This window comes from Triticum aestivum, chromosome 6A (genome assembly GCF_018294505.1).
Source record: "Triticum aestivum cultivar Chinese Spring chromosome 6A, IWGSC CS RefSeq v2.1, whole genome shotgun sequence".
In the NCBI taxonomy this organism is placed as follows: Eukaryota; Viridiplantae; Streptophyta; class Magnoliopsida; order Poales; family Poaceae; genus Triticum; species Triticum aestivum.
This window is the reverse complement of record NC_057809.1, coordinates 66408435-66433793: the sequence shown is the minus strand read 5'-3', so window position 1 is coordinate 66433793 and position 25359 is coordinate 66408435. Positions and strand designations below refer to the sequence as shown.

The 25359-nt window shown below is 44.3% G+C and overlaps 1 protein-coding gene and 2 non-coding genes across 3 annotated transcripts; all 3 read right to left on the bottom strand.

Annotated features, from left to right (window-relative positions):
* Positions 1–1774: 1774 nt before the first annotated feature.
* Positions 1775–16673, bottom strand: LOC123132069 (uncharacterized). Its single transcript, XM_044551825.1, has 8 exons — positions 16510–16673; positions 15298–15626; positions 15096–15181; positions 14781–14927; positions 14576–14678; positions 13621–13733; positions 13081–13195; positions 1775–2667 (listed from the first exon to the last, which is right to left on the bottom strand). The coding sequence occupies exons 2-7, from the start codon at positions 15572–15574 to the stop codon at positions 13103–13105; spliced, it is 819 nt and encodes a 272-aa protein (XP_044407760.1). The 5' UTR covers positions 15575–15626; positions 16510–16673; the 3' UTR covers positions 1775–2667; positions 13081–13102.
* Positions 10342–10419, bottom strand: LOC123132864 (small nucleolar RNA snoR117). Its single transcript, XR_006465091.1, has one exon. It is a non-coding gene; the product is annotated as a small nucleolar RNA snoR117 (small nucleolar RNA).
* LOC123132865 (small nucleolar RNA snoR117) lies at positions 11663–11740 on the bottom strand. The gene has a single exon (XR_006465092.1). It is a non-coding gene; the product is annotated as a small nucleolar RNA snoR117 (small nucleolar RNA).
* Positions 16674–25359: the final 8686 nt, after the last annotated feature.

Genomic DNA, 25359 nt, shown 5'->3' with positions numbered 1-25359 from the left:
CACACAAAAATTGCACTCGATCCAAGCAGGGACTAACTCTTCTTTTGCAAAGATATTTTTGTTATCTCTGGTGAACACAAATTCTGAACCCAGGATAGCTTTGATGGACTCCTGAGGCCCCCTTTACCAAACAAAATTCAATAAATAATATATGCTCAACAATTCACGGATGCTCTCTCTCTCTCTCTCTCTCTCTCTCTCTCTCTCTCTCTTTATATTATATATATATATCTAAAAATCAGGTTCATGCAATGCATATGGTGAGAGCAAAAAGAAAAATAGAAAGCAAAGACTGGCAGGGCATCAGGATCAAGTTCATCCAATGCCACACTTACCAATATAGCTCTGCATGGAAAGAGGGCCAGTTTCACCTGACATTAAATTTAATAATGCTAAAACTAAAGTACTCCCTCGTTCGGAAATAACATGGTTGTAGTTCAAATTTGAACTCAAACCACGACACTTATTTCCGAACGGAGGGAGTAGTTCTGTTAGCAAGAACTTTCAAAAAACCAGTTCCCTTCACCCATGCACTAGAAATATAGAACTTTCAAAACCAGTTCATTCCACGGCAACAATTAGCTTCATTCAACAGAAATTCAACTGGAGAACAGCTGAGCCGCCGACCAAACTTGATTTAGGTAGCCTTTTCCTCACTTAGAAGCGTCTGATAGTTGCTTGTCAGGCATGCAACAAACAGCAGCCCACTGCATGCATATTTATTTATTAACATCCAAATATAGAGACGACTTCTCACCTAACCAAGGAGAGTTCCAATGGGACTCCTTGCCACTCACTGGACAACTAACTGCCTAGTGCCTACTGGGATTCCTTGCTTCCAGGAAGGTCGCCGTCATCGTCGTGCGCCACCATTCATATCGTCCCATCCAGCAACTAGTAATTTAGGACATCAGAAATAAATGCCAATAATTAGGCCATGTTTAATTGCCAAATTGAGCACACATGGTTGCTTGTGTGTTACCCCCATCTTGCATTAAAATGGTTTTACTATTGCTTCGCAGTGCACACGTGTTGATGGAAGAACCCACATAATTAATTTGTCAAGTGCAACTAAGTCAAGGAACCCTATGGCAAGGCTGTGAGGTTGACCAAATATGAGACACTACTAGTACTACCTCCGTCCAGGTGAATAAGTCATTCACGTAGTTCTAGGTCATCAATTTAAGGCATTAAATATGTGGTATATGTCATGAAAAATATATCACAAGATTTCTACACGGATATAGTTTCTAAATATATATTTTTTATCACGTATAATACATATTTAGATAGTTAAATTGTCGACCTAGAACTACGTGAATGACTTATTCACCGAGACGGAGGTAGTAGTAAAAAATTGTGTTGCTCCTCGCATTATTAAAAAAGTGTGTTGCTTCTCCACTCACCCAACCAAGAAAAATAGATAAGGTAGCTAAATGACGGGGAGCACACAGAAATTAAACTCAATTCAAACAAGGCCTAACATTCTTCTTTGCAAAGATATTTTTGTAACCCCTCATGAACGCAGATTTTGAACCCTGGGTTGATGGACTCCTAAGGGCCCCATTACCAAACAAAATCCAAGAAAAAAATATGCTCAACAATTCATGGATGCTCTCTGTCTCTCTCTTTAAAAATCCAGTTCATGCAATGTATATATGGTGAGAGCAAAACAATTAGAAAACAAAGACTGGAAGGGCATGATGATCAAGTTCACGCAATGCTATAGGGTCATTCACACTTAGCATAGAGCTTCGTGCGCAAAGAAGATCAGTTTCGCTTGACATCATGATATTTAATAATGCTGAAACTATAATAGTATCACTCGCAAGAACTTCCAAAAATCCAGGACATTTAAACCATACACTAGAAATTTAGAACCTTGACTGCCCTTGCACATGCTGGTTTGCTAATGATCGCCACCTTCAGGTGTTTGTTGCATTATTAACAGTTCAGCAGCAAGGCACATACTGCCATACGTGCGTGTCCTTGATTTCAGTAGCGCATCACAAGTCCCAAGGTACTAGCAATCATAGAAAAATAGAAATGGAAGAAACGATTAAAAAGATCCTCCAGTACAAGAGCAGCATGTGCAATGCAAATTATGATGGTGCAGACAGTTCAAGCAATACGACATAAATCTCTACTTCATTTTCTGAACAGGGATGCTAGGCGTACAAACTTGTGTACACCTTCAAGGATATCAATTGGTTCATCAATTTGATGCAAATAATCAACGGATGAAGCATGGCCAAGCAGAGTTGCAACATATGCACAATAGAGAACATATTTCCAACTTTAAATGTTACATTTTATTACGAACCTGGAAAAGGAAAGGAAAGAAATCTATCTAACAAAAAAAAAGTACATTCAGCACAGCATCCTAGCATTTCTGCAACCTCTCTGTTGAGAATGTGTGGGAGGCAACTCACCTTATTCTCCTATTTTGAGAGCAAACTACCCTACATGAAACAAAAAAGAAACATGAATTCTATTTGGTGGCTAGAAAGGAACGACCTGTTTTCCTTTTGAAAATATACACTTATGCGCCACATAAAGGCCCATTTTTCATTCCTCGTGATGAAAGTGTGATAATATTCATGCAACAACAGTCTTCCAAGTTATGCTGAAATAGGCTGGTTTCCCCATTTCATCATTGCCGTTTACCTGGAAAAAAATATTGGAGGTTAACTCACAAATATAATTTCAAGTATGGTATGCTTTAGCTTACATAATCTCTAGGCATTTCAGTTTTCAGTAAGTTAATTATTCTCTTGGTTTACTTAGCCATGAAACTTTGTACTATGATATACTAGATGGATAAAACTGTCACAACGGGGGAGAGGTCCACAGGTGATGAGGCGGTGTAACTGGTGCTAGTAATCTCCCCACAACTTAATCATGAGGGCAATTCAGACTTTCAAGAGATGAATTTGTGGTAAACAGGCTTGGGACAGAACTGATTCCTGAACTATCACCCCAACACATTTTTGGTAGCTTCACCAACTATGCCCATACTTAAACAGCTGTCCAGAAGATAGTGCCTTGTGTTGGATCACAGGGAAATGATATGCTCGGTCATCAGATGACATTAGATGACTTCTCTAGACACAATCATGGCACCGACCCATGACCATGACACAGTGTCACTGGAAATAGCTGCAGCTGATGAGGGGGTCAGCTGTCTCACACCTTTTGGATGTGTTCTATCAAATTCTCAATTTGATGCGTTCCCATTTGTTGGAAAGTGTTGCAGCTGATGACTCATGACTCATAACTCAGATTACCAAGCTACGCTCTCTTACATTTTTGTTCATAAAAAAGTAAAAAGTAAAGAATTTGTAGGGTCGTGAACTGCAATATGATGACATGCCTAATGTTAGGAAGACTACTCATATCAATGTTTGAGTTGCTGCCATCAGACTGTATACAAGTATTGCAGGCAATTATTTGCATCACAAAAAAAAGAGTGAATCAAGAGAACATGTACGTGATGTCTACCACTCGCAACATCGAATAACCTTCATATACACGTCATCAGATATTTCAGGTCACTGTCAGGATGGCTACTGTTAATGGTCAAGAGTTTTAAAAACGGTTAGCAAGCAAGAACTGGCACTCATAGTGTGATCATATTGCCTTGTTAGATGAAAAGTGGGGACCTTTGTTCATGTACTTGCCATTTTTCTAAGACAGAAGGTAACAGTTAGGACATAGTAACAGTAGCCTGGAGAGGACACATCGAAAGAACATTTTTACATTGTCAAACCATCTCCACACTTCAGGAGTTCGAGGATGATAACCTCACATGGTCATGCATGCATGAGGATGTACTGTTTTCAAGAAGTCTTATGCAAATAATGAGGTGAGGATGATCCACAGCAGGTCACCTCCTTACGCCTCTAATAGGTCCCTGGTATTTCCCACAGAGGGGTGATAGAAGAGACTCACCCACCACCTCCAAGAAGATCCCTTGGTGGCCTCGGAGGGAAGAAACCCCCCTTATGGCCCAAGGAGAGGTCCATCTTCCCAGGGACCCAACTTTAGTTGGCCCATGGGACAACCTCCACCGGTAGACCCTACAGTCAGAGAACCCCCACAACATACAGAGCCAAGAACAAGTCTGGCCTTGCTTTTGTCACAGCGCCAAGGGGCATCCTACTCTGTAAAGGGCCACAAGCTATTGCACGTAACTCACACTTGTACAGGAATACACGAATAAGGACACCAAGAGCAAGAGGTGCCCCTCCAAAACGTGAAGCTTGGTGCATCAACGGGAGTGTTGTGCATTCTTTTGCACCCCAACCAGCATAAATTCCAATGTCACTTTCACTCTGGTGTCCTGGTTGCCAACCTAGGAGAATAATCATTATTGATCCATTACCAGCAGTAGGCTGGAAGAATGAATTGTCTACAGAAAAGAATTTAAACTCCAATTTCATGTTGTCTCAAGCAAATACAGATATCGTATTTACTTCGAGGGAAATTGGTATAAAAAATACCAATACCTGGGATATACAAAAATCTGGAGGATGTCATTTGGGAAATCAAAGAAATTTATGGGAGGTGGAAAATAAAAAAGAAGACAAACTAATGGAGCACCAATAATTAGACCACCAAACAAACTGGTTAGAAGTTAACTGCTAAGAGGGAGATGCTTGGTTAGTGGACAAAGTAATATCTCCCCATATATTCTGTTACTTTCAGAAAGATATATGCAAGAAGTCTATGTCTATAAGCATACAAAAAGATGGAGCATATATTCTTGGCTTCAAAAGGAGGCAATGAAAATAGAAAGTTTGATTCAGGTAAGACAACTCATATGGGCAAGATTGTAATTTTGAAGTTCAAACTCCTTACTTCGCGTGACTTTGCATCGCAACTCAGTTGTCTCAATAATCAACATCAACTAATTACTTTTTCCTTTTTGTATTAAGAATAGTGACAGGAGTTCAGCTTAATCAATTAAGAGAGAATAGTAGGACCATTGGAGGTTCAGGTAGGAAACAAGATGACCAGGTATCTACAGGATGACAGTTCTGCAGACTGCAGCCTACAATTGCGGCAAAGATCTGAAACAAAATGACAAGGCAAGGCAGTCTAACTACTGGGTTAGGGTAGCTGAACTGCTGGTTGGTTTTTCTACTCTAGACCACTTGTCTGCTTGATCTTCAAGGCCTCGAGAACTCAGATGAGAAGGCTTGCAATAGCTGAAGCTTTTGAGAGGTGTTAAGTACTTCATATCTGCTCATTTTTCGATCAAGAAAACTATGTCACAAAAATGTTTGAGAAATCATACTACTGTTGGATTGATGCAAATAACCGTGTTTTCTTGTTTCTGGATCAAGTCGAGCTCATAATTCACCTTTAATATTCTCTTATGCATCTAATTCTGGGAACCAACCTTTAAAGTTGTTTGCAGTTTGCAACAGGTGGATGATCCTCAATATGTATGTGAGCCAATAGTTAGAAGATATTGCTAAAGTCCCAGGTATATTCAACCATTTGGTAGTCCCAAAATTAGCTTCTATGGTATAAGTTTCCTTCATCTTTTTACACGGAAAGAACAATGCAGAAATTTATTTTCATCAGTCGCTCATTTCCAGTGTTTGCATGCAGACAGCAACGCGGCCATGGATATGCAAAGGATTGGACCTGAATTCTTGTACTAGTATAGTAGTATGCATCCCAATTTCTTTGCTGATTCCATACTGAAATACGTTGTCAGATAATGTTTTTGCAGGACACAAGCTTAAAGCATCACTATTGATCCCTCCATTAGTTCCATACAGGAAGATTGGATTGTTGCTCTTCCATGTCCCAATAGTTTTGGATAAACAAGGTCCAAGGGATATGAGATAGGGCAATAACTTGTTCTCGACTCACCGAAGGCGCTACAGAATTTAGCGCATCTGAGACTCTAATTTGCTGCCTCGCAGTTCTTAGATTCATACTGCAGGAGGTGTCGGAGATAGGAATGCAGAGGCCATACGAAAAGATGGCGCATGCATGATAACTGATAACTATCAACCGGGCTCGCTGTCAGCAACATACAGCGCTGAAGTCGCTACAGGGATAAATGCAGCAGAAACAGAGATCAACTACGGCAATAAAACGAATGTGTGGCAAAATGAAAACCAAAACAGATAAGAAACACATCAGACCTCAGACATACATTAGCAAATGTGAATACAACAACAACAACAACAACAACAACAACAACTAAGCATTTAGTCCCAAACAAGTTGGGGTAGGCTAGAGCTGAAACCCATAAGATTTCAAAACCAACTCATGGTTTCATCAAAGATATATGCTACGGACAAATTATTCACACCCCAGGCCCCAAAGTTATATCAATACTCGGGAGGAAGCTCATGGAAGAGAAGGAAGCAAGCCAAGAAACACATCTTACAATCATTTCTGGAGAAGCTCCAGCCAAAAAGAACTGAACCTAAAATGTTATCAAAATTATACTATTGTTGCATTGATGAAAATAACCATGTTTTCTTGTTTCTGGATCAAGTTGAAAAAGAGATATCATTTCCCCTTTAGTTCTCTGATGCCTCTAATTCTGGGAACCAACAAGCAGATTATCCAAAATATGTATGTGAATCAAGAGTAGTACTGTGGTACATTGTGCTATAGACTCTAGAGGATAATAATAAGGATTAACTGGATATATACCATGGCAACTTTGGTGAATTGTAAAAATGCGATTACAGCTTTGCACTTTGGAAAAATGACATTACAATTATTCCATCCTCTATATAGAGCAGGGTGGACGAATTGTATTGGCATATCCCCAAAGTGTAAAATTGTAATGGCGTTTTCAGTTGACCAAAATTGTAGTGGCATATATCCAGTTAACCATATTAATTAAGTCAAAGGTATATTCAACCTTTTGGTAGCCCAAAAAACAGTTTCTACACCCTCCGTTCCCAAAAAAAATTGAGTTCTAGTTTGTCCTAAGTCAAAGATCTTTAAGTTTGACCAAGTCTGACAAAAAATATAACATATACAACACAAAATTAGTCTCATTACATTCATCATAAAATATATGTTCATACTATGTTTATTTGATGTTGTAGATGTCAATCTATTTTTGTATATACATGGTCAAACTTAAAGAAGTTTGACTTAGGACAAACCTAGAACTTCAATATTTTGAAACAGACGGAGTAAAGCCTAAGTTACCTTCTAAGGGTTAGACATTGAGCTATTAGGTAGTATGTACATCCAGAGTTCTTCGAGGATCGTTTTGTGCATAGTAGGATCCCATACTAGTTCCATAATAAGATACATCATCTAATAATGCTTTTGTCCGATATAAGGTTAAAGCACCTCTCTTGATTAAGATAACACTATTTATGATTGCATTAGTTAGTACAACATACTTGAATATTGGATTGTTGTTCTTCGGTGGCCCAAAGGCACCAGTGCATATGTGAATAAAAATTATTTAAAAAATTAGGGTGAATAATTTTCTTATTTAATTATTACTCCCTCCGTCCCATAATCTAAGACGTTTTTTTGACTCTAGTGTAGTGTCAAAAAACGTCTTACATTATGGGATGGAGGGAGTACTGTTATAAAGAAAAGGCCTTGTAAGCAGGAATGTCCCTAAAAAGGGGGACCCAAATGAAACAATTTTTCATATATTTGGGTAAAAGAAGGTAAAAGCATGGGACAAACTCGGCGTGCACGACCTTGGCCGTACCAGCCTCGCGCTCCGCACCCGCTGGTTGTGGTTCAGCCATACGGACAGCACCAGAGCATGGGCCGGCCTCGACCTGCAGTTCACCGCCGAGGAGCGTGCCTTCTTCTTCGCATCTACCACCATGCAACTCGGGAACGGCACGGAGGCCCTGTTCTAGGAAGATCGATGGATTGGCGGGCGTTCTGTTTGCGAGATCGTGCCGCTCCTCTACGCCTGCATTCCCAAGCGTCGCCGCAAGCTCAGGACCGTTGCAAATGGACTCCAGGCCAACCAATGGGCACGGTACATACACGGCACGATTGGCATACACGAGATCGAACAATACCTACAGATCTGGCAGGCCATCAACGCCACGACCCTCTCCGACGAGCCAGACCGCCTCATCTGGAAGTGGAACACAAGCGGTGTCTACTCCGCCAAATCGGCCTACCTCGCCACCTTCAATAGTTCCATGGGCTGCGACGCATGGAAACTCACCTGGAAGAACTGGCACCCCTGCGCGTCCGTTTCTTCCACTAGCTCGCCCACCTGGACCGGTGCTGGACAGCCGACAACCTCGCCAGCCGCGGCCTGCAGCACCCCGCACGATGCCTCCTCTGCGACCAGGCCCCCGAGTCCATGCACCACCTCACCCTCGCCTGCCCATTCGCCAGGCAGACCTGGCACGACTTCCTGCACTGGCTCAGACTCCCCTGCACCCCGTCAGACCGAGAGATCTCCCTCAATGATTGGTGGCGCACGGCGCAACATGACACCCCAATGCCCATGCGCAAGGGCCTCGCCTCCGTGACCCTCCTCGTCCCATGGATGATATGGAAGCACCGCAACGATTGCGTCTTCAACAGAGGTCAACCCTCAACGTCCGACCTGCTCACGAAGATCAAAGATGAGGCCGCCCTCTAGGCCAAAGTCGGCGCCCTAGGGCTTCATGCCATCTTGCCGCAAACCTGGGACGTGCACTGATATGCCCCCAGACACTGTAATTCTCTCCTAGGAGGATTGTAACCGAGACTTCCCTCCTTTCCAAAGCAATGAAATGCAAGCCCTTCTTGCGTTTTCCCGATAAAAAAAGCATGGGACAGAGGGATGTGTAGACCGTAATGGCGCACACATGAAAACTTGTTCAAAAATCGCTCTCCGCGACGTGGGAGTTTAGCATGTCAAAGACTCTAATTTGTTGCCTCGAAGTCATACTGAAGAAGGTGTACGGGATAGGGATGCACAGGCCGTGCGAGAAGCCGGATCATGCATGATAACTATCGCCAGGGTCATTCTCGGCAACCTATATCACCGAAGTCACTATTGAGTTTAGCACATCAGAGACTCTAGTTTGTTGCCTTCCTTCCATTTTTAAATCAAAGATATAAATGGACTACGGCGATGGAAGATAAAGATCAAAAGCAAAATCAGATGGGAAAGAAACACAAGGCGCCTCAGAGATACATTAGCAAACATGGTTCATTAGAGATGTCCCCAAAGATAAATGGTTTGATGCCCGAGGGATGAAAGATAAAAGGTTTCCGTGCTCCAGGCATTTTTGGAGAAGCTCCAGCCAAAAGTGAGCCTGCATGTCTGGGATATACTATCGGAAGAAAAATGTCTGTGATACATCATATTAAGTTGGTAAAGAGATAATATTTCACCTTCAATATTCTCTGCCTCTTATTCTGGTTACCACCAGCTCAGGCTTATGATAAGATATTATCAAGTCCCATAAAATTTAAACATTTGGCTGATGCAGCAGTGGGAAGGATGAACCAGGTGGTTTCTGGACGCCTGACCATCTTTATGTTTTTATGGTTATCATCCCATGATACACCACTAACTAGATATAGCTTGGCCAAAAGACAATTGGTGGCTGCTCTCAAACGAAAATTGTCGTCCATGCAGGCCCCCAGGAGTCCAGATGCAACTTCAGTTTCTCATGTGCTTTACTGGCTACCACAGATTTTATGATCGGAACTACTACACGGACGATACTCTGCATGATTTTTGGACGACATACTCATGCATGGTTGGATCCGTTGCATCATCCAACAATCGGCTAAACAATGTCGTCCCTGTAACAACGCTCTTTTATGAAGAGCCTGTCTGTAGTCACACTGGTTTCGTTTATGTGTAAGCATTTTTTATCTGAAAAATGTTTCCTTCATCATCTTGTTCATTCACTGATTGTCAATGCTTCCCAGGTTCTTTGCAGCAAGGATCGTTAGTAGATCGCATACTGATAACAATCGTCAGAGAGTGTTGTTCTTGTATATCTTAAAAAATCTGGTATCATAAAACATGAGAACCGATCTGAATTAAAAGTGTGGGAAAAAGAGTTCGAGTACGTCATACGCGAGACAGGACATGAAAACCCGTTCCCAGCTCGCTCTTGGCAACGTACAGCACCGAAGTCGCTACAGAGTTTAGCGCATGCCGTACGGGAAGACTGCGCAAGCTTGATAACTATCCCCGGGGTTGCTCTGGGCAACATACAGCACCGAAGTTGCTACAGAGTTAAGCGCATCAGAGACTCTAATTTGTTGCCTTTCCATGGGCGCGCGACAGCACAAAAACAGAGATCGATAGGTAAAAATTCAAGATCGAAACCAAAACCAGACGAGAAAGAACAAGGAGGGGGGCCTCAGAGATACATTAGCAAATGTGGATCATCAGAGATGTCAGATGGTACGGACAAATTGTTGACATCACAGGCCCCCAAAATGGTAGATTGTGAGGCAACTATGAAAGAAGCAAACTCGTGATTGATAGCGTTGTTTCGTGGGTGGCTAAGCTCCAGCAGTCTCTGGAGTAGCTCCAGCCTTAGAATGTTTGTACATATCGTGATGAAAAATGTGATATTTCACCTTCCATATTCTCTGATGCCTCTAATTCGGGGAAAAGGCAGTTCAAGCTGTTTCCTTTTTGCTACAGGCATTTGATCCTCAGCATGTACAGTGTACATGATATGATATAGAAAGAGGTGGTTTCTCATAGTAAACTGCTACCATGTATAACCAATAGTTGCCTGCTCTCTAATGAAACTTGCTTGTCAAACTAGTTTGGCAAGCTTTGGCTTGCATTGTTTCTACTACTACTAGAACTACTAGATTGCCTCATGGACGAAAGGACTCTGCCCACTCCAGCGCACATTAAACTGAAGAAAACCAGAACATTCAACCATTCTGGCACAGATTCTAATTCGGTTGCATTTCAGTTTGATGATGTGCTGCTGCCTGCAATAGATTTTCCAGGCTGCTGATGTTGTGGTATTTGAACTGTATCAAGGGTCTGTAATGAACTTAACACTGCTTTCGTTTGAATTGAAGTCCCCTTAATCTTTTCCTTTTTGAAGATAATGCAAACATTTGTGTTGGTCCACTCATTTTCATTGTTGCCATGCGGTCCTGGAGTTAACCCTATGTCTTCATATTGGACTGATTCCAAACACAAGCACAAAAAGGGCAAGTAAACAGGGAAAGCACAACAAAAAAAATCAAAGAATCCATAGCCAACAATTTTTCTGTTTTTGTGGTTAAAAAAGCAAAGCTAAAAAGTGTGGAACAAAGGGATGCGCGAGCCGGACGTGAGCCGCCGAACGCATGATACCACGTTCCAAAATCGCTCTCGGCAAAGTATAGCACCGAAGTCGCTACAGAAGCGCATCAGAGACTCTAATTTGTTTGCCTCGGAAGTTCTAACAAGAATCATTCATTCGTACGAACGTCGGGAGATGTGGGGGACAGGGATGCGCACGCCGTACGAGAAGACGGCGCACGCATGATAACTATCGCCGGGGTCGCTCTGGGCAACGTACAGCACCGAAGTCGCTATGGGGTTTAGCGCATCAGAGACTCTAATTTGTTGCCTTTCCCATGGCTGAGCGACAGCAAAAACAGAGATCGATAGGTAAAAAAATTCAAATCGAAACCAAAACCAGATGGGGAAGAACCAGAAGGGGGACCTCAGAGATACATTAGCAAATGTGGATCATCAGAGATGTCAGATGGTACGGACAAATTGTTCACATCACAGGCCCCCAAAACAAAGAAAGATCGAATATTTGATCGAAACGCGAGGGGAAACTCGGGGAAGAAGAAACGAGGCGGCGGCGAGCGAGGAAACACATCTTGCGGCCTCGCCCCGTCGCGGCGGCGGCTTGTGGTGCTGGAAGGGGAGGGCATGTGGCGGGTTATATAGTGGTGCCCTTTAACCCTAGTTTCTTGCGGAACCAGAGAGCCGGGCTGGCGTTATCAAAGCCCAATAGGCCGCACGCACGAGCCACTGGGCCCATTTTAGGTGTAAACTCCTAAGGGGAGAGGCCCAGAAAATGGGCCCAGCTTCCTTCCGCGTACCGCCGAGATGGCGTTACGGGAGCCCCATACGCCGCCCACACGCGAGCTACTGGGCCCTTTGTCATCAGCCGAGTTTAGTTGTAATACGGACACAAAAATAATGCCTGGCTAGTACACAGCACATGGTACAGCTAGGAGTACCGCTCAAACCAAAAAAAAAAAAGGGGGGGTAGGAGTGGTCTTTGCTAGAGCATCTCATTTCTTGGACGCCCGATGCAGCTGGGCAAAACCACATGGTAGCAGTACAAAACAGTGAAAACCTTAGATATCACTCGTTGGTCAAGCACGAAAGACCAACAAGAACAACAGAATGCCCACGCGTGACGGCAATAGATCACTTTAGAACCGACCTGAACATGATCACTTAAAGCATGTACTGACCCTTCTTCTAAATTGAAGAAATGGTGGGCCGGGGAGACGGTGACATGTCTCGCCTGTGATGGCTGTGCTGGCCGGCCTCCAGCACAGCAATGGTGCAGCAGAATTTTCCTTCGCCCATGGAGCTTTGCAGCAGCGGCCGGGCAAAATAGGGGCGATGACAGGCGCCAATCGAAAAAGTGAGCGCGAGGAATAAACCGAGGGGATACCAGAAAGATCTAGAGAGAGGGATCAGAACCTTAGGGACAAAAGAAAAAGGAGAGATGGATGGATGGGATCCATGCATAGAGTGGCGTTGCCATTTGATTGGAGGAATCACCCAGCTCAGCCCAAATGAAATTACACGACGACGCAGCACAGAGCGACCAGAGCACAGGATTTCCGGAAGCCTTGCGGTCTGGAAGGGATATGGAAACCCGGTACTAGCTGCTTACGAAATGATAGAGAAAAGGGGGCATTTTTGGCGTGATAATGGAATGGCCATTATGAAATTTGAACCGTGGAAGGGGATGTTTCTTGCAGTTTTTTGTACGAGCCGTTACATATACTTCTACAAGCTGTAGAGAGTGATTTCTAGACAAGTAGAGAGTGCACCCATAACAACTAAGAGAATGCTGTAAATCAACAGCAACTTAAACTGCCAACCTGATGCTATATGCGGCTATGCTCAATAGAGTCCCAGCGTCCTCAGCTCCGTGACATGGCTAGGATCAAGGTCTGCCACTGGATCAGCTCCTTCAAGATCCTCTACGATATACTCCTGCCATAAGAAGAACATCACAGTATGAGCAAATCTTTTAGCATAAGTTTATCGTGAGAAAGAGAAGGTGCTACAAATTTAAAAGTTGTAATACTGAGAAGCTATTGTTTGCCAGGATAAGGAAAAAAAACAAAGGCACGTGTAACTAACAAGAAACACCCAAAAAAATCATCTCACAGGGACTTCATGCTCTAGTATAGCCCACTGGGATCATGCAAGATACAGAACCAATTGGGACACTCTATGTTGAAACTGGCATTCAGATTTTCCCAACATATCAGACTGTTGGTCACTAGAGTACTTGGTGGCACAACTAATAATTCATTAATCAGTTACAGAAACAGTTTATTAATCAGAAAATGCACTTCTTGGGATGGAGATCAATCAACAAACTTGATGTTTCTGTTTTTCTTTCTGTAACAAACCTTGGTTAACTCTTGCTTTGCAAGAACATGGTAGTGCCGTTCGGTGATCCTCTGTCCACATATTATAGCTATGAAGAATCCATATAGCAAACCAACCAAAATAACAGCCAGTACTGCAGTTTGAGAAAATATTATAAACATTTAGGAAAAAAATCTGAGCAAGTGCTTCAGACACGGCACAGATGATGCTAATACTTGTACAATCACAAATGCTATGCTAAATGCCGACAGCAGATAGACAAATGTCATTACATTCTCATCTAGCCTGTATTGTCTTTACAATTTACATATGCCCACCAATTTACAAGCATGAGTTATTGTAGCTCCCATTGAGCGTGTAGACTTATCTCTATCAGACATGATTGTCTACAATTTGAGTAGTTTAGACGATCATCTGAACTATGAAAAGAAATCCATATGACAGGTATTTCCATGCTTGCCCAAAGTACAAACCACGCTTAGATAACCATGCCTCATCCTATATGAAATGTACTCCCTCTGTAAATTTGTATAAGACGTTTTAGGTCACTAGTTTACTGACCTAAAATGTCTTATAAAAGTTTACAGAGGGAGTACTATGTATGTTTTGTTTGAACTCAAAGGACCAAAGGTGTTGCTGGGACCATAAATTACACAATGATGATCTATATCCTCATAGATACAGAAATACATATCAGGCAAGCATAAGACCATTTGAACACCATATATCTTAATACTGGCCACAAAATTAAAAATGGAAGATGCAAATAATGAGTGGCTTATTTTAAAGAAGTAGCCAAACCATATTGAGAGCACTGAATAGGAAGAAATCCAGTACTAATAAATGGCATAAGTTATCTAGTTCTCATTCGACATGTTAGGTAAATGGCAATTCAAGAAATTTCTTGAATCATAGACAAAGATATTTTGTAACATGTGCAAGGATAGTAGACATCACTATGAAAATTGAACTTACTTGCCAATGCATAAAAAGCATAAGGATGCTGTTCATAGCCAAACATTTCTTGCAGCTCATCTCCATAAAATCTGTATACCAGCATACCCAATAAAACAACAACCTATCAGGCAAAAAGAAAATAAATCAACTTGGTAACAAAACAATCAACTGTGTAAGAAAATTAGTTCATGGCACTAGACTATGCAAGGTGTGAACATCTTACCAGTTGTACAATGAAAAAGATCAATGTGTGATCTCTAGCAACCAGAAGTTGAAACTTGAGCCTTAACCACCATCGATCTGGAGGAACATTTGCACGAAGTAAGAATGCTGCCCGACACTCAGTGCAATGTGAAAATGCAAAACCTTCCTGGGTGATGTGTAACAAAGAAACTAGGTCAGAATGAGAATAATGTAACGATAATGAGTGTTAGCATGTCAGGTGGTTTGGGTGGATTTCAGGATGATTGAGCACTTGAGCGTCAACTCTACACTCTACAAGTGCAATGTAAATGATAAAATGCTCGTGAATCAATACCTTTGTTGATCTCCAGTTATCAAGACAGGACCTATGGACATACTTTTGTGTGCCCTTGCAATTGCATGGCGCAATTAAGTCATCACCTGCTTGCAGCAGAAATGCGACATGGTAAACAGTGATTTAATATAAAATATAACAAGGTATATAAAAGATATAAGAAAAGGGTATTTCAGGTCATAGTGTAGTGTGGACTGTGGACCTTCATTATCAAGGCAAATCCGGCATTGTGGAAAGTCTTGAATGACAAGATGGGTATCTTCATCCGCATCGATATTGTGGTTTTCATCCTCAACAATCAATGGCTTGATTTCACATGAGCCCAGATACTCGGTGGAGCTTCCTGCGGTGTCAGATTGCGAAAATATCTCCTGCGAATCTGACGTTGCTTCCTGGTCACAAAGGGGCACCAGCTGTGTCCCTTCGTCATCTCGGGTGCCATGTGAAGCCAACTGCATTATGAACAATACCCAAATCATGCCTGGATATCACTGAGGAAACATGTTGCCGGTCATATGATAAAAGCAAGTCCTGCAGGATAATGAAGTACCAGTCAACTATAAATAATAAGCATGATTTTGAAAGAAAGGGTGGAACAAATTAATAGCTAGATATAATAACATAGTAACACGACGTAAAAACAAAAGGCCATTTAGGGTAAATTCCATGAAATTTTGAAGTATGGATACTGGTAAGTGGTAACCTCCTCTTTGGTTGACAATGAAGAACATGCTATTGGGCATGTTATCAGACCACATGCTATTTTTAAATATTTTCTTAGCAAATGTTTTTAACAGTTTACATTTTTACACGAACTAGAAATTGGTTCATAATGGAATCCTGTACACTGAAACATGGAATGATTGATGTCCTCTGCTGGGTTTCTCTGCTTGGGACTGTTCCATTAGCATCCTTAATGACCATATAGAGTGCAAAATCAGTTATGGTCCCAAGTTGGGGGGACTGTACATTATTGGCTTTAGGTACCAGTCCCAACAAATCCAGCGCACGAAACCTGGGAGCATCAATTGAGAATTCAAAACAAGCAACAGCCGGCAACTGTGAATCAACGACTACAAGGGCTGACGCAACCCCCCTCCGAGTGACCCAGTAAAAAGCAAGGAACGAAGCCAAAAGGCAGGAAACGAATCCAATCCCAGCAGCGCGTCGCCGCGGCGGATTCCCCGCGGCTCCACAGCGATTCTCGGGCCTTCCCTAATCACCACCAAGTGGTACACGGTAAACGACGGCGACGGCGACCACGAGGGGCTGCGCTGGGCGACGGCGCGGCGCGCATTCGGTGCCGCTGACCGACCTCGGTCGTCGCCTCGACGGGCTCCCGTGGAAACGAATCCGCGATCCTCCCATGTACGTAGCACGGGGGTGTAAATATGCAGGGCGGGCCACGGCTTACCGGTGCAACCCCGCGGCAATGGGGGCTGGGGCGCGGCGGCGGGATCTGAGGGGGAGTGGCCGGAGCGCGTCTACTCCGGCGGCCTTCTGGAAGGACGGAGACTGACCGGAGGGGGAGAGGGGTGGGGCCGCCGTGGGAAAAGAGGTGGTTGGTTTGGTTCATTCGGTGCCTCGTTGGTCTCTTCTATTCGTGCTATTTTTTATCTAAAATAAAGTCTAGGACACATCTAGATGTGACATAATTATGTCATATCTAAGCTTATGTATATTCTGTTCGTGATTTTTTTTTGTCTTAATTTTTTTTTTGTTGCTGCATTATATATTTGTAGGAACTTAGATGTGACATCCTTAAAAAACATCTAGATGTGAATTAGTCAAACTGTAAAATAAAACTTTGTGCATTGACTTTCTTTTTCCTTTTTTTGCGAGGAGAAAGGGATTTTATTCCATAATTTTAGAGTTACAATCAAGAGGCAAAGATTTCCTCGGTACATGAGAATTACTCCTTCCATTCCTAAATATAAGTTTTTTTAGACATTTTAAATGGAATACAACATACGGATGTATGTAGATATATTTTAGAGTATAGATTTACTCGTTTTGCTCCATATGTAGTTCGTTGGAATGTCTAAAAAGACTTATATTTAGGGTTATCAAAAAAAAGACTTATATTTAGGAACGGTGGGAGCATATATCTTGTCTTTCTTTTCTTTTTTCGCGAGTAGAGATTATATCTTATCAAACCCCTACCAACCAACAGGGCTTTAATCTCCAAAGCCAAATGACTGTAAGCAGAACGGTCGAGAGAATCTGAAGTGAGGACCAAAAGAGCTCACGACGTGTCTGATCGAATAATAACCAAAAGATCTGTATGCTGGATTGCAAACATGCTGGATTAAATTATGAATCTCCGCCCCAGGTGCATCGTTGCAATGGAATAAGAACCTGAAAGTGACGAAGAAAACATTCCCGTCATGCCTTTTCAAGATCATACATGTTGTCGTTGTTCTGTCGGACGACGAAAAGGAACATCAAAAGAGAAACAGATCTTGTCACACGACGATGGTGGCCACGATGTACTCGAGTGACAATAGGATGCACAGGTATTGCAACAATATCAAACATCAGCATCTTCCTCTTAATTATCTCCTCGTATGAGTATTTTCTATTATTATTATTTTTGACGGGAAGGCCTTCATGGCTAGTTTTATTTATTAATGACCGCTACATCGTCCAGAAGAAAGTTTACAATAAAACTCGGTGGTGCATCAACCCACACAGACGGGTTGTTTGCGCTCCCCCACCTAGCTAGCTCATGAGCAACAATATTTGACTCACGGTTACAATGCTCTATGAAAACTCTCCCAAAATCTTGCAAAAGTGTCCTACATTCCTCTAGTACAGGTGCCGCCACCATGCCTTGGCCATCATTCTCCTTCATGGCATCTACTCCCTCCGTTCCAAAATAGATGACCCAACTTTGTACTGACCTTAGTATAAAGTTGGGTCATCTATTTTGGAACGGAGGGAGTATAACAATGATATTGTCACTCCTTACTATCACATTATTACATCCCATACTTTGGAGGAATTTGAGGCCTTCTCTGAGTGCAGCAGCGTCTGCGCACACCACATCAGCTACATGAGTCAGTTTTGCCGTGGTTGCTCCAATGAAATTCCCGCGATTATCTCGGACTATGGCCCCACATCCTCCTGAATTTTCGCCCACATAAAATGACGCATCCACATTCAAAACCTGCTGGTTGGCGAGAACCACCGGTTCATTCTACTAGAGCTCCCTATTTTCCCAGCAGCACGAACAAAATTTAAAGTTACAGCTTGGATCGCCATTGTCGTCCGCTGAGGATTCTGGATTGTTTCTCCGCGAACAAATTGTCTGCGCTGCCACCATATATACCAGCAAGACGCCGCTACAATTTCGGGAACAGGAATTCCCTCCGTATATGTACCCTGATGTTCATCATCACAAAGTAGAAACTCAAGTGTACCTGCACCCGTTCGATTGGTACTAGCTCCTGAGACCAGGTTATCAAGTCCCATCGCTGTCCAGATTTCCCGAGCTCTGTTACAAGTGAACAACGCATGACGAGCATCTTCTGCTCCTTCAGTGCAGTGTGGACAATGCGACCTACTGCCGATATGACGATTTGCGAGCACACTGTAACACAGGATTGTATTGTGTAAGCATCTCCAACTGAAAATCTTAATTTTAGCTGGTAGTTTCAGTTGCCAAATTCTTTTCCAAACTGGATGCGGGTTAGATCCACTCTGATATGTATTCCTCTCCTCCTCCTTGATATAAGTATCCTCCCATAGTTTATGATAAGCTAAGCGAACTGAAAACCGGCCATTTCTGTTCATATGAGTATTTTCTAAGCGTTATTAAGGAACTGCCAATTCGTCGTGTAGCATCTTTATTGCGGGTAATATCACTCCTTTTTTGACCAAGGGGTAATATCGTGTGACGCCTCAAGACCAGAGCTTCAGATGCCTTCGGGGTTTCCGAGATTCGTTGTGTGTTTTGTTTTTGCTTGCGCGTCGCATCTTGCCATGTCATAATGTGCATTGCATCATGTCATCATGCCATCATGTCATTAATCTTCGCACTTCAACTCAACTAAATAAAATTGCATAGATCTTTCGATCTATTTAAATTGAGGGAATTCACATGGTGTTTCTCTTTATAACATATCCTCCCAATATTTAGGGAGCTATATAAAACCATTTCATTGTCTTGGAATCACCCATAACACATTTGCACCGTTCTTAAAATTTCTTTCATCCAACTCAACTTCATTTCTTCCTTTGGGGCCTTTTAGTAGATTGAGTTGCAATTTTACTTCATCCATAAATGTCCCAAATTTGCCCATAAATCACATCTAATGTGTGGGATCATCTTCTCAAATCTCAGCCCGTTTAGAGTCTTTTCAAATGGGCTTCAAAAATTCAAACATGTTCCTTTGTGTGAAATTTATTCTCTCTAAAATTCCTTTCGCCATTTTATTTAAATTCCTCATATTTTTATGAGTCCAGGGAAATTATCCACATGTCCAACTTTTTCCCCTAACCTCTCTTTCTTTTTCTTCCATATCTCTGTTTTTTTTGTTCTTTAGAGTGAGAGAGAGCCCAGCCCAGCTACAACCTATGCTAGGCCGGCCCTTTAGGCCCACCTAATCCTAACCTAACCATCTCCCCTGACCCGATCCCCTCACCCTCTTCCTCTCGTCCTCCCACGCCGCCGCCATCTCCCTCCTTCGTCCCGATCCCATCTCCTCCTCTCTTTCCCTCTGCAGCGCCACCCAACCGCACCAGGAAGGAGTCCCGCTCGGCCCCTCGTCCTCCTCCCGCAGGAGCCCTCACACCAGCGCCTGGCAGATCCCCTCCTTCCTCCTGGCGCCTTCCATCTCGCGTTCCACCAGCGCGCTGGCCTCCCCGCCTCTGGCAACGGCCGCCGCCCGTTCGTCGCCTCCGCCGCAGGAGCCTCGTGCTCGGTCCCTCGTCAAGGCCATGGATGCCGCCGCCGTCCTCCTGCTGCCATCCTGCACCGCCCGTCGCCATCAACTCCTCTGGCCGCCGCGTCCTCCCTCTCCTCCGTGGCCGCGCGCTGCCCGGTACCTCCTTCTCCTGCGAAGCCCGACGCCTCTCGCCGTGTCAGCGTCGACCCCGACCTCCTCGTCGAGTCCGGCAGGCCCTCGTCCCTACGCCAAGTTCTCTGCAGCAGCAGTCCATCCCCTACCTCACCGTCGCTGTCCCGTGCACCTCCGCAATCCTCCTGCTTCGCCGGACTAGTCCGCCTCGTCGCCGTCCTCACAGCGCCGCCTCAAGATCGTCATCGCCTTGCTTCGCCTCCTGGCAGGAACAACAGCGTCCACCTCGCCCCTCGTTGGGCTTCGACCCCTGCTCGACGCCAAGACCGCGGCTCCATGTCCCCTTGGACGCCAAGTTCTTTTCCGGAGACCTCTCCAAGACCAGGATACGCCAAGACCCGTTCGTGGTTTTCGTCAAGTTTGAGCACCGCGGAACGAGGCTTTTGCCTTGCTCATTCTGGGACGTGACAAGTTTCCTCTTCGAAAGTACGTCTAACCTCACAAGTACCGTCGCACCGAAGACGTTTGATGCATCAAGTTCATCTCCCAAGATTTCACCAAGTACCACAACGGCCGTTATTCGCCAAGTACCCCTTCGGATCACCAAGTTTCGACTATCATCGTCGTGAACAACTTTTGAAACGTGTATCACTAACGCCAAGTACTAGTTCTGCGAGGACCGCCAAGTTCGTCATCCGTCGTCTCCGAAATCGCCAAGTACCACGTCGATACGAGAACAACTACCCTCGACGTGCATTTTGCCAAGTACCACTACCGTCGACCCTCGAAGACTCCGTGGAAGTCAAGTTTCTCGCCATAACCCTGAACATCTACGAAAACTTGTGCGACTAAGAACGTGAACGACTACCGTCGCGAGAACGTCTACTTCCACTACGAACTTGATCCGTTCCGAAAAGTCACGCCTCGAAGGTATAACCCCGAAACGACGCTGTGGAACGATTGCATGTGTGTTGTACGAGATGCCCGTGTTTGCACCGTGCCCGTTTTGTTCGTCGCACATCGTCACTCGTTTCCTTGCCACCGTCATGTGGGAACATGTATCCGGGAGCACCCCATCATCTTGCATGACACACTCACACCCACTTCCTTTTGCACCGGTATTCCTGTGAGCTACCGGAACCGATATGTTGCCGTGGCACCATTTTCGGATTCGTTGTCGTGGCACCCCTTTCATTTCCGCCACGCTGACTAATGCTTCATATAATGCTCTTATCAACATTTTCATAAAACTTGCATAAACTGGCACATGTCATCCACATCATGATAAAAATATTTAAAATGGTTACAAGTGTTGTTTGCTTAAATTGCTAAATGCATATGGGGATTTATCGAAATCGTTGCTTGTTCCGGCCTCATTTAAACTTGTTTAGATAGATGTTTTACTCATGACTCACCTCTTGCCATGTTAACAACATTTAATATTGTTGAGTACATAATCGGGAGTGAACTAAATAAACGAATGTGGTGCTTTGTCAATTGCTATGCCGCGATACCTACCACTAGCTATATCATGCCTCCTATTGGGGAACGTTGCAGAAAACAAAAAAAATTCTAGGGTTTCACCAAGATCCATCTATGAGTTCATCTAGCAACGAGTGATCGGATTGCATCTACATATCTTTGTAGATCACGCGCGGAAGCGTTCAAAGAACGGGGATGAGGAAGTCGTACTCGACGTGATCCAAATCACCGGAGATCCTAGCGCCGAACGGACGGCACCTTTGCGTTCAACACATGTACGGTCAGCGTGACGTCTCCTTCTTGATCCAGCAAGGGGGAAGGAGAGGTTGATGAAGATCCAGCAGCATGACGGTGTGGTGGTGGATGCAGGGGTCACCGCAGCAGGGCTTCGCCGTTCTACTACGAGAGGGAGAGGTGTTGCAGGGGAGAGGGAGGCGCCAAGACTCAAGGGTGCGGCTGCCCCCTCCCTCCCCCCTTTATATAGGCCCCCTAGGGGGTGCGCCGGCCCTAGGAGATGGGATCTCCTAGGGGGGCGGCGGCCAAGGGGTGGAGTGCCCCCCAAGCCAGGTGGGGCGCCCCCCCACCCTAGGGTTCCCAACCCTAGGCGCATGGGGTGGGCCAAGGGGGGCGCACCAGCCCACTATGGGCTGGTTCCCCTCCCCACTTTGGCCCATGGGGCCCTCCGGGATGGGTGGCCCCACCCGGTGGACCCCCGGGACCCTTCCGGTGGTCCCGGTACAATACCGGTGACCCCCGAAACTCTCCCGATGGCCGAAACTGCACTTCCTATATATAATTCTTCACCTCCGGACCATTCCGGAACTCCTCGTGACGTCCAGGATCTCATCCGGGACTCCGAACAACTTTCGGGTTACTGCATATTCATATCTCTACAACCCTAGCGTCACCGAACCTTAAGTGTGTAGACCCTACGGGTTCGGGAGACATGTAGACATGACCGAGATGGCTCTCCGGTCAATAACCAACAGCGGGATCTGGATACCCATGTTGGCTCCCACATGCTCCTCGATGATCTCATCGGATGAACCACGATGTCGAGGATTCAAGCAACCCCGTATACAATTCCCTTTGTCAATCGGTACGTTACTTGCCCGAGATTCGATCGTCGGTATCCCAATACCTCGTTCAATCTCGTTACCGGCAAGTCACTTTACTCGTACCGTAATGCATGATCCCGTGACCAGACACTTGGTCACTTTGAGCTCATTGTGATGATGCATTACCGAGTGGGCCCAGAGATACCTCTCCGTCATACGGAGTGACAAATCCCAGTCTTGATCCGTGTCAACCCAACAGACACTTTCGGAGATACCCGCAGTATACCTTTATAGTCACCCAGTTACGTTGTGACGTTTGGTACACCCAAAGCACTCCTACGGTATCCGGGAGTTACACGATCTCATGGTCTAAGGAAAAGATACTTGACATTGGAAAAACTCTAGCAAACGAACTATACGATCTTGTGCTATGTTTAGGATTGGGTCTTGTCCATCACATCATTCTCCTAATGATGTGATCCCGTTATCAATGACATCCCCATGTCCATAGCCAGGAAACCATGACTATCTGTTGATCAACGAGCTAGTCAACTAGAGGCTCACTAGGGACACATTGTGGTCTATGTATTCACACATGTATTACGATTTCCGGATAATAAAATTATAGCATGAATAATAGACAATTATCATGAACAAGGAAATATAATAATAATCCTTTTATTATTGCCTCTAGGGCATATTTCCAACAGTCTCCCACTTGCACTAGAGTCAATAATCTAGTTACATTGTGATGAATCGAACACCCATGGAATTCTGGTGTTGATCATGTTTTGCTCTAGGGAGAGGTTTAGTCAACGGATCTGCTACATTCAGGTCCGTATGTACTTTACAAATCTCTATGTCTCCATTTTGAACACTTTCACGAATGGAGTTGAAGCGACGCTTGATATGCCTGGTCTTCCTGTGAAACCTGGGCTCCTTGGCAAGGGCAATAGCTCCAGTGTTGTCACAGAAGAGAGTCATCGGGCCCGACGCATTGGGTATGACTCCTAGGTCGGTAATGAACTCCTTCACCCAGACTGCTTCGTGTGCTGCCTCCGAGGCTGCCATGTACTCCGCTTCACATGTAGATCCCGCCACAACGCTTTGCTTGCAACTGCACCAGCTTACTGCCCCACCATTCAAAATATACACGTATCCGGTTTGTGACTTAGAGTCATCCAGATCTGTGTCGAAGCTAGCGTCGACGTAACCCTTTACGACGAGCTCTTCGTCACCTCCATAAACGAGAAACATTTCCTTAGTCCTTTTCAGGTACTTCAGGATATTCTTGACCGCTGTCCAGTGTTCCTTGCCGGGATTACTTTGGTACCTACCTACCAAACTTACGGCAAGGTTTACATCAGGTCTGGTACACAGCATGGCATACATAATAGAACCTATGGCTGAGGCATAGGGGATGACACTCATCTCTTCTATATCTTCTGCCGTGGTCGGACATTGAGCTGAGCTCAATTTCACACCTTGCAACACAGGCAAGAACCCCTTCTTAGACTGATCCATATTGAACTTCTTCAATATCTTATCAAGGTATGTGCTTTGTGAAAGACCTATGAGGCGTCTTGATCTATCTCTATAGATCTTGATGCCTAATATATAAGCAGCTTCTCCAAGGTCCTTCATTGAAAAACTCTTATTCAAGTAGGCCTTAATGCTGTCCAAAAGTTCTATATCATTTCCCATCAAAAGTATGTCATCTACATATAATATGAGAAATGCTACAGAGCTCCCACTCACTTTCTTGTAAACGCAGGCTTCTCCATAAGTCTGCATAAACCCAAACGCTTTGATCATCTCATCAAAGCGAATGTTCCAACTCCGAGATGCTTGCACCAGCCCATAAATCGAGCGTTGGAGCTTGCACACCTTGTCAGCATTCTTAGGATCGACAAAACCTTCCGGCTGCATCATATACAGTTCTTCCTTAAGATAACCGTTAAGGAATGCCGTTTTGACGTCCATTTGCCATATCTCATAATCATAGTATGCGGCAATTGCTAACATGATTCGGACGGACTTCAGCTTTGCCACGGGAGAGAATGTCTCATCGTAGTCAACCCCTTGAACTTGTCGATAACCCTTAGCGACAAGCCTAGCTTTATAGATGGTCACATTACCATCCGCGTCTGTCTTCTTCTTAAAGATCCATTTATTTTCTATGGCTCGCCGATCATCGGGCAAGTCAGTCAAAGTCCATACTTCGTTTTCATACATGGATCCTATCTCGGATTTCATGGCTTCCAGCCATTTGTCGGAATCCGGGCCCGCCATCGCTTCTTCATAGTTCGAAGGTTCACCGTTGTCTAACAACATGATTTCCAAGACAGGGTTGCCGTACCACTCTGGTGCGGAACGTGTCCTTGTGGACCTTCGAAGTTCAGTAGGAGCTTGATCAGAAATATCTTGATCATCATCATTAACTTCCTCTCTAATTGGTGCAGGCACCACAGGAACATTTTCCTGAGCTGCGCTACTCTCTGCTTCAAGAGGCAGTACTTCATCAAGCTCTACTTTCCTCCCACTTACTTCTTTCGAGAGAAACTCTTTCTCTAGAAAGGATCCATTCTTGGCAACAAAGATCTTGCCTTCGGATCTGAGGTAGAAGGTATACCCAATAGTTTCTTTAGGGTATCCTATGAAGACGCATTTTTCCGACTTGGGTTCGAGCTTTTCAGGTTGAAG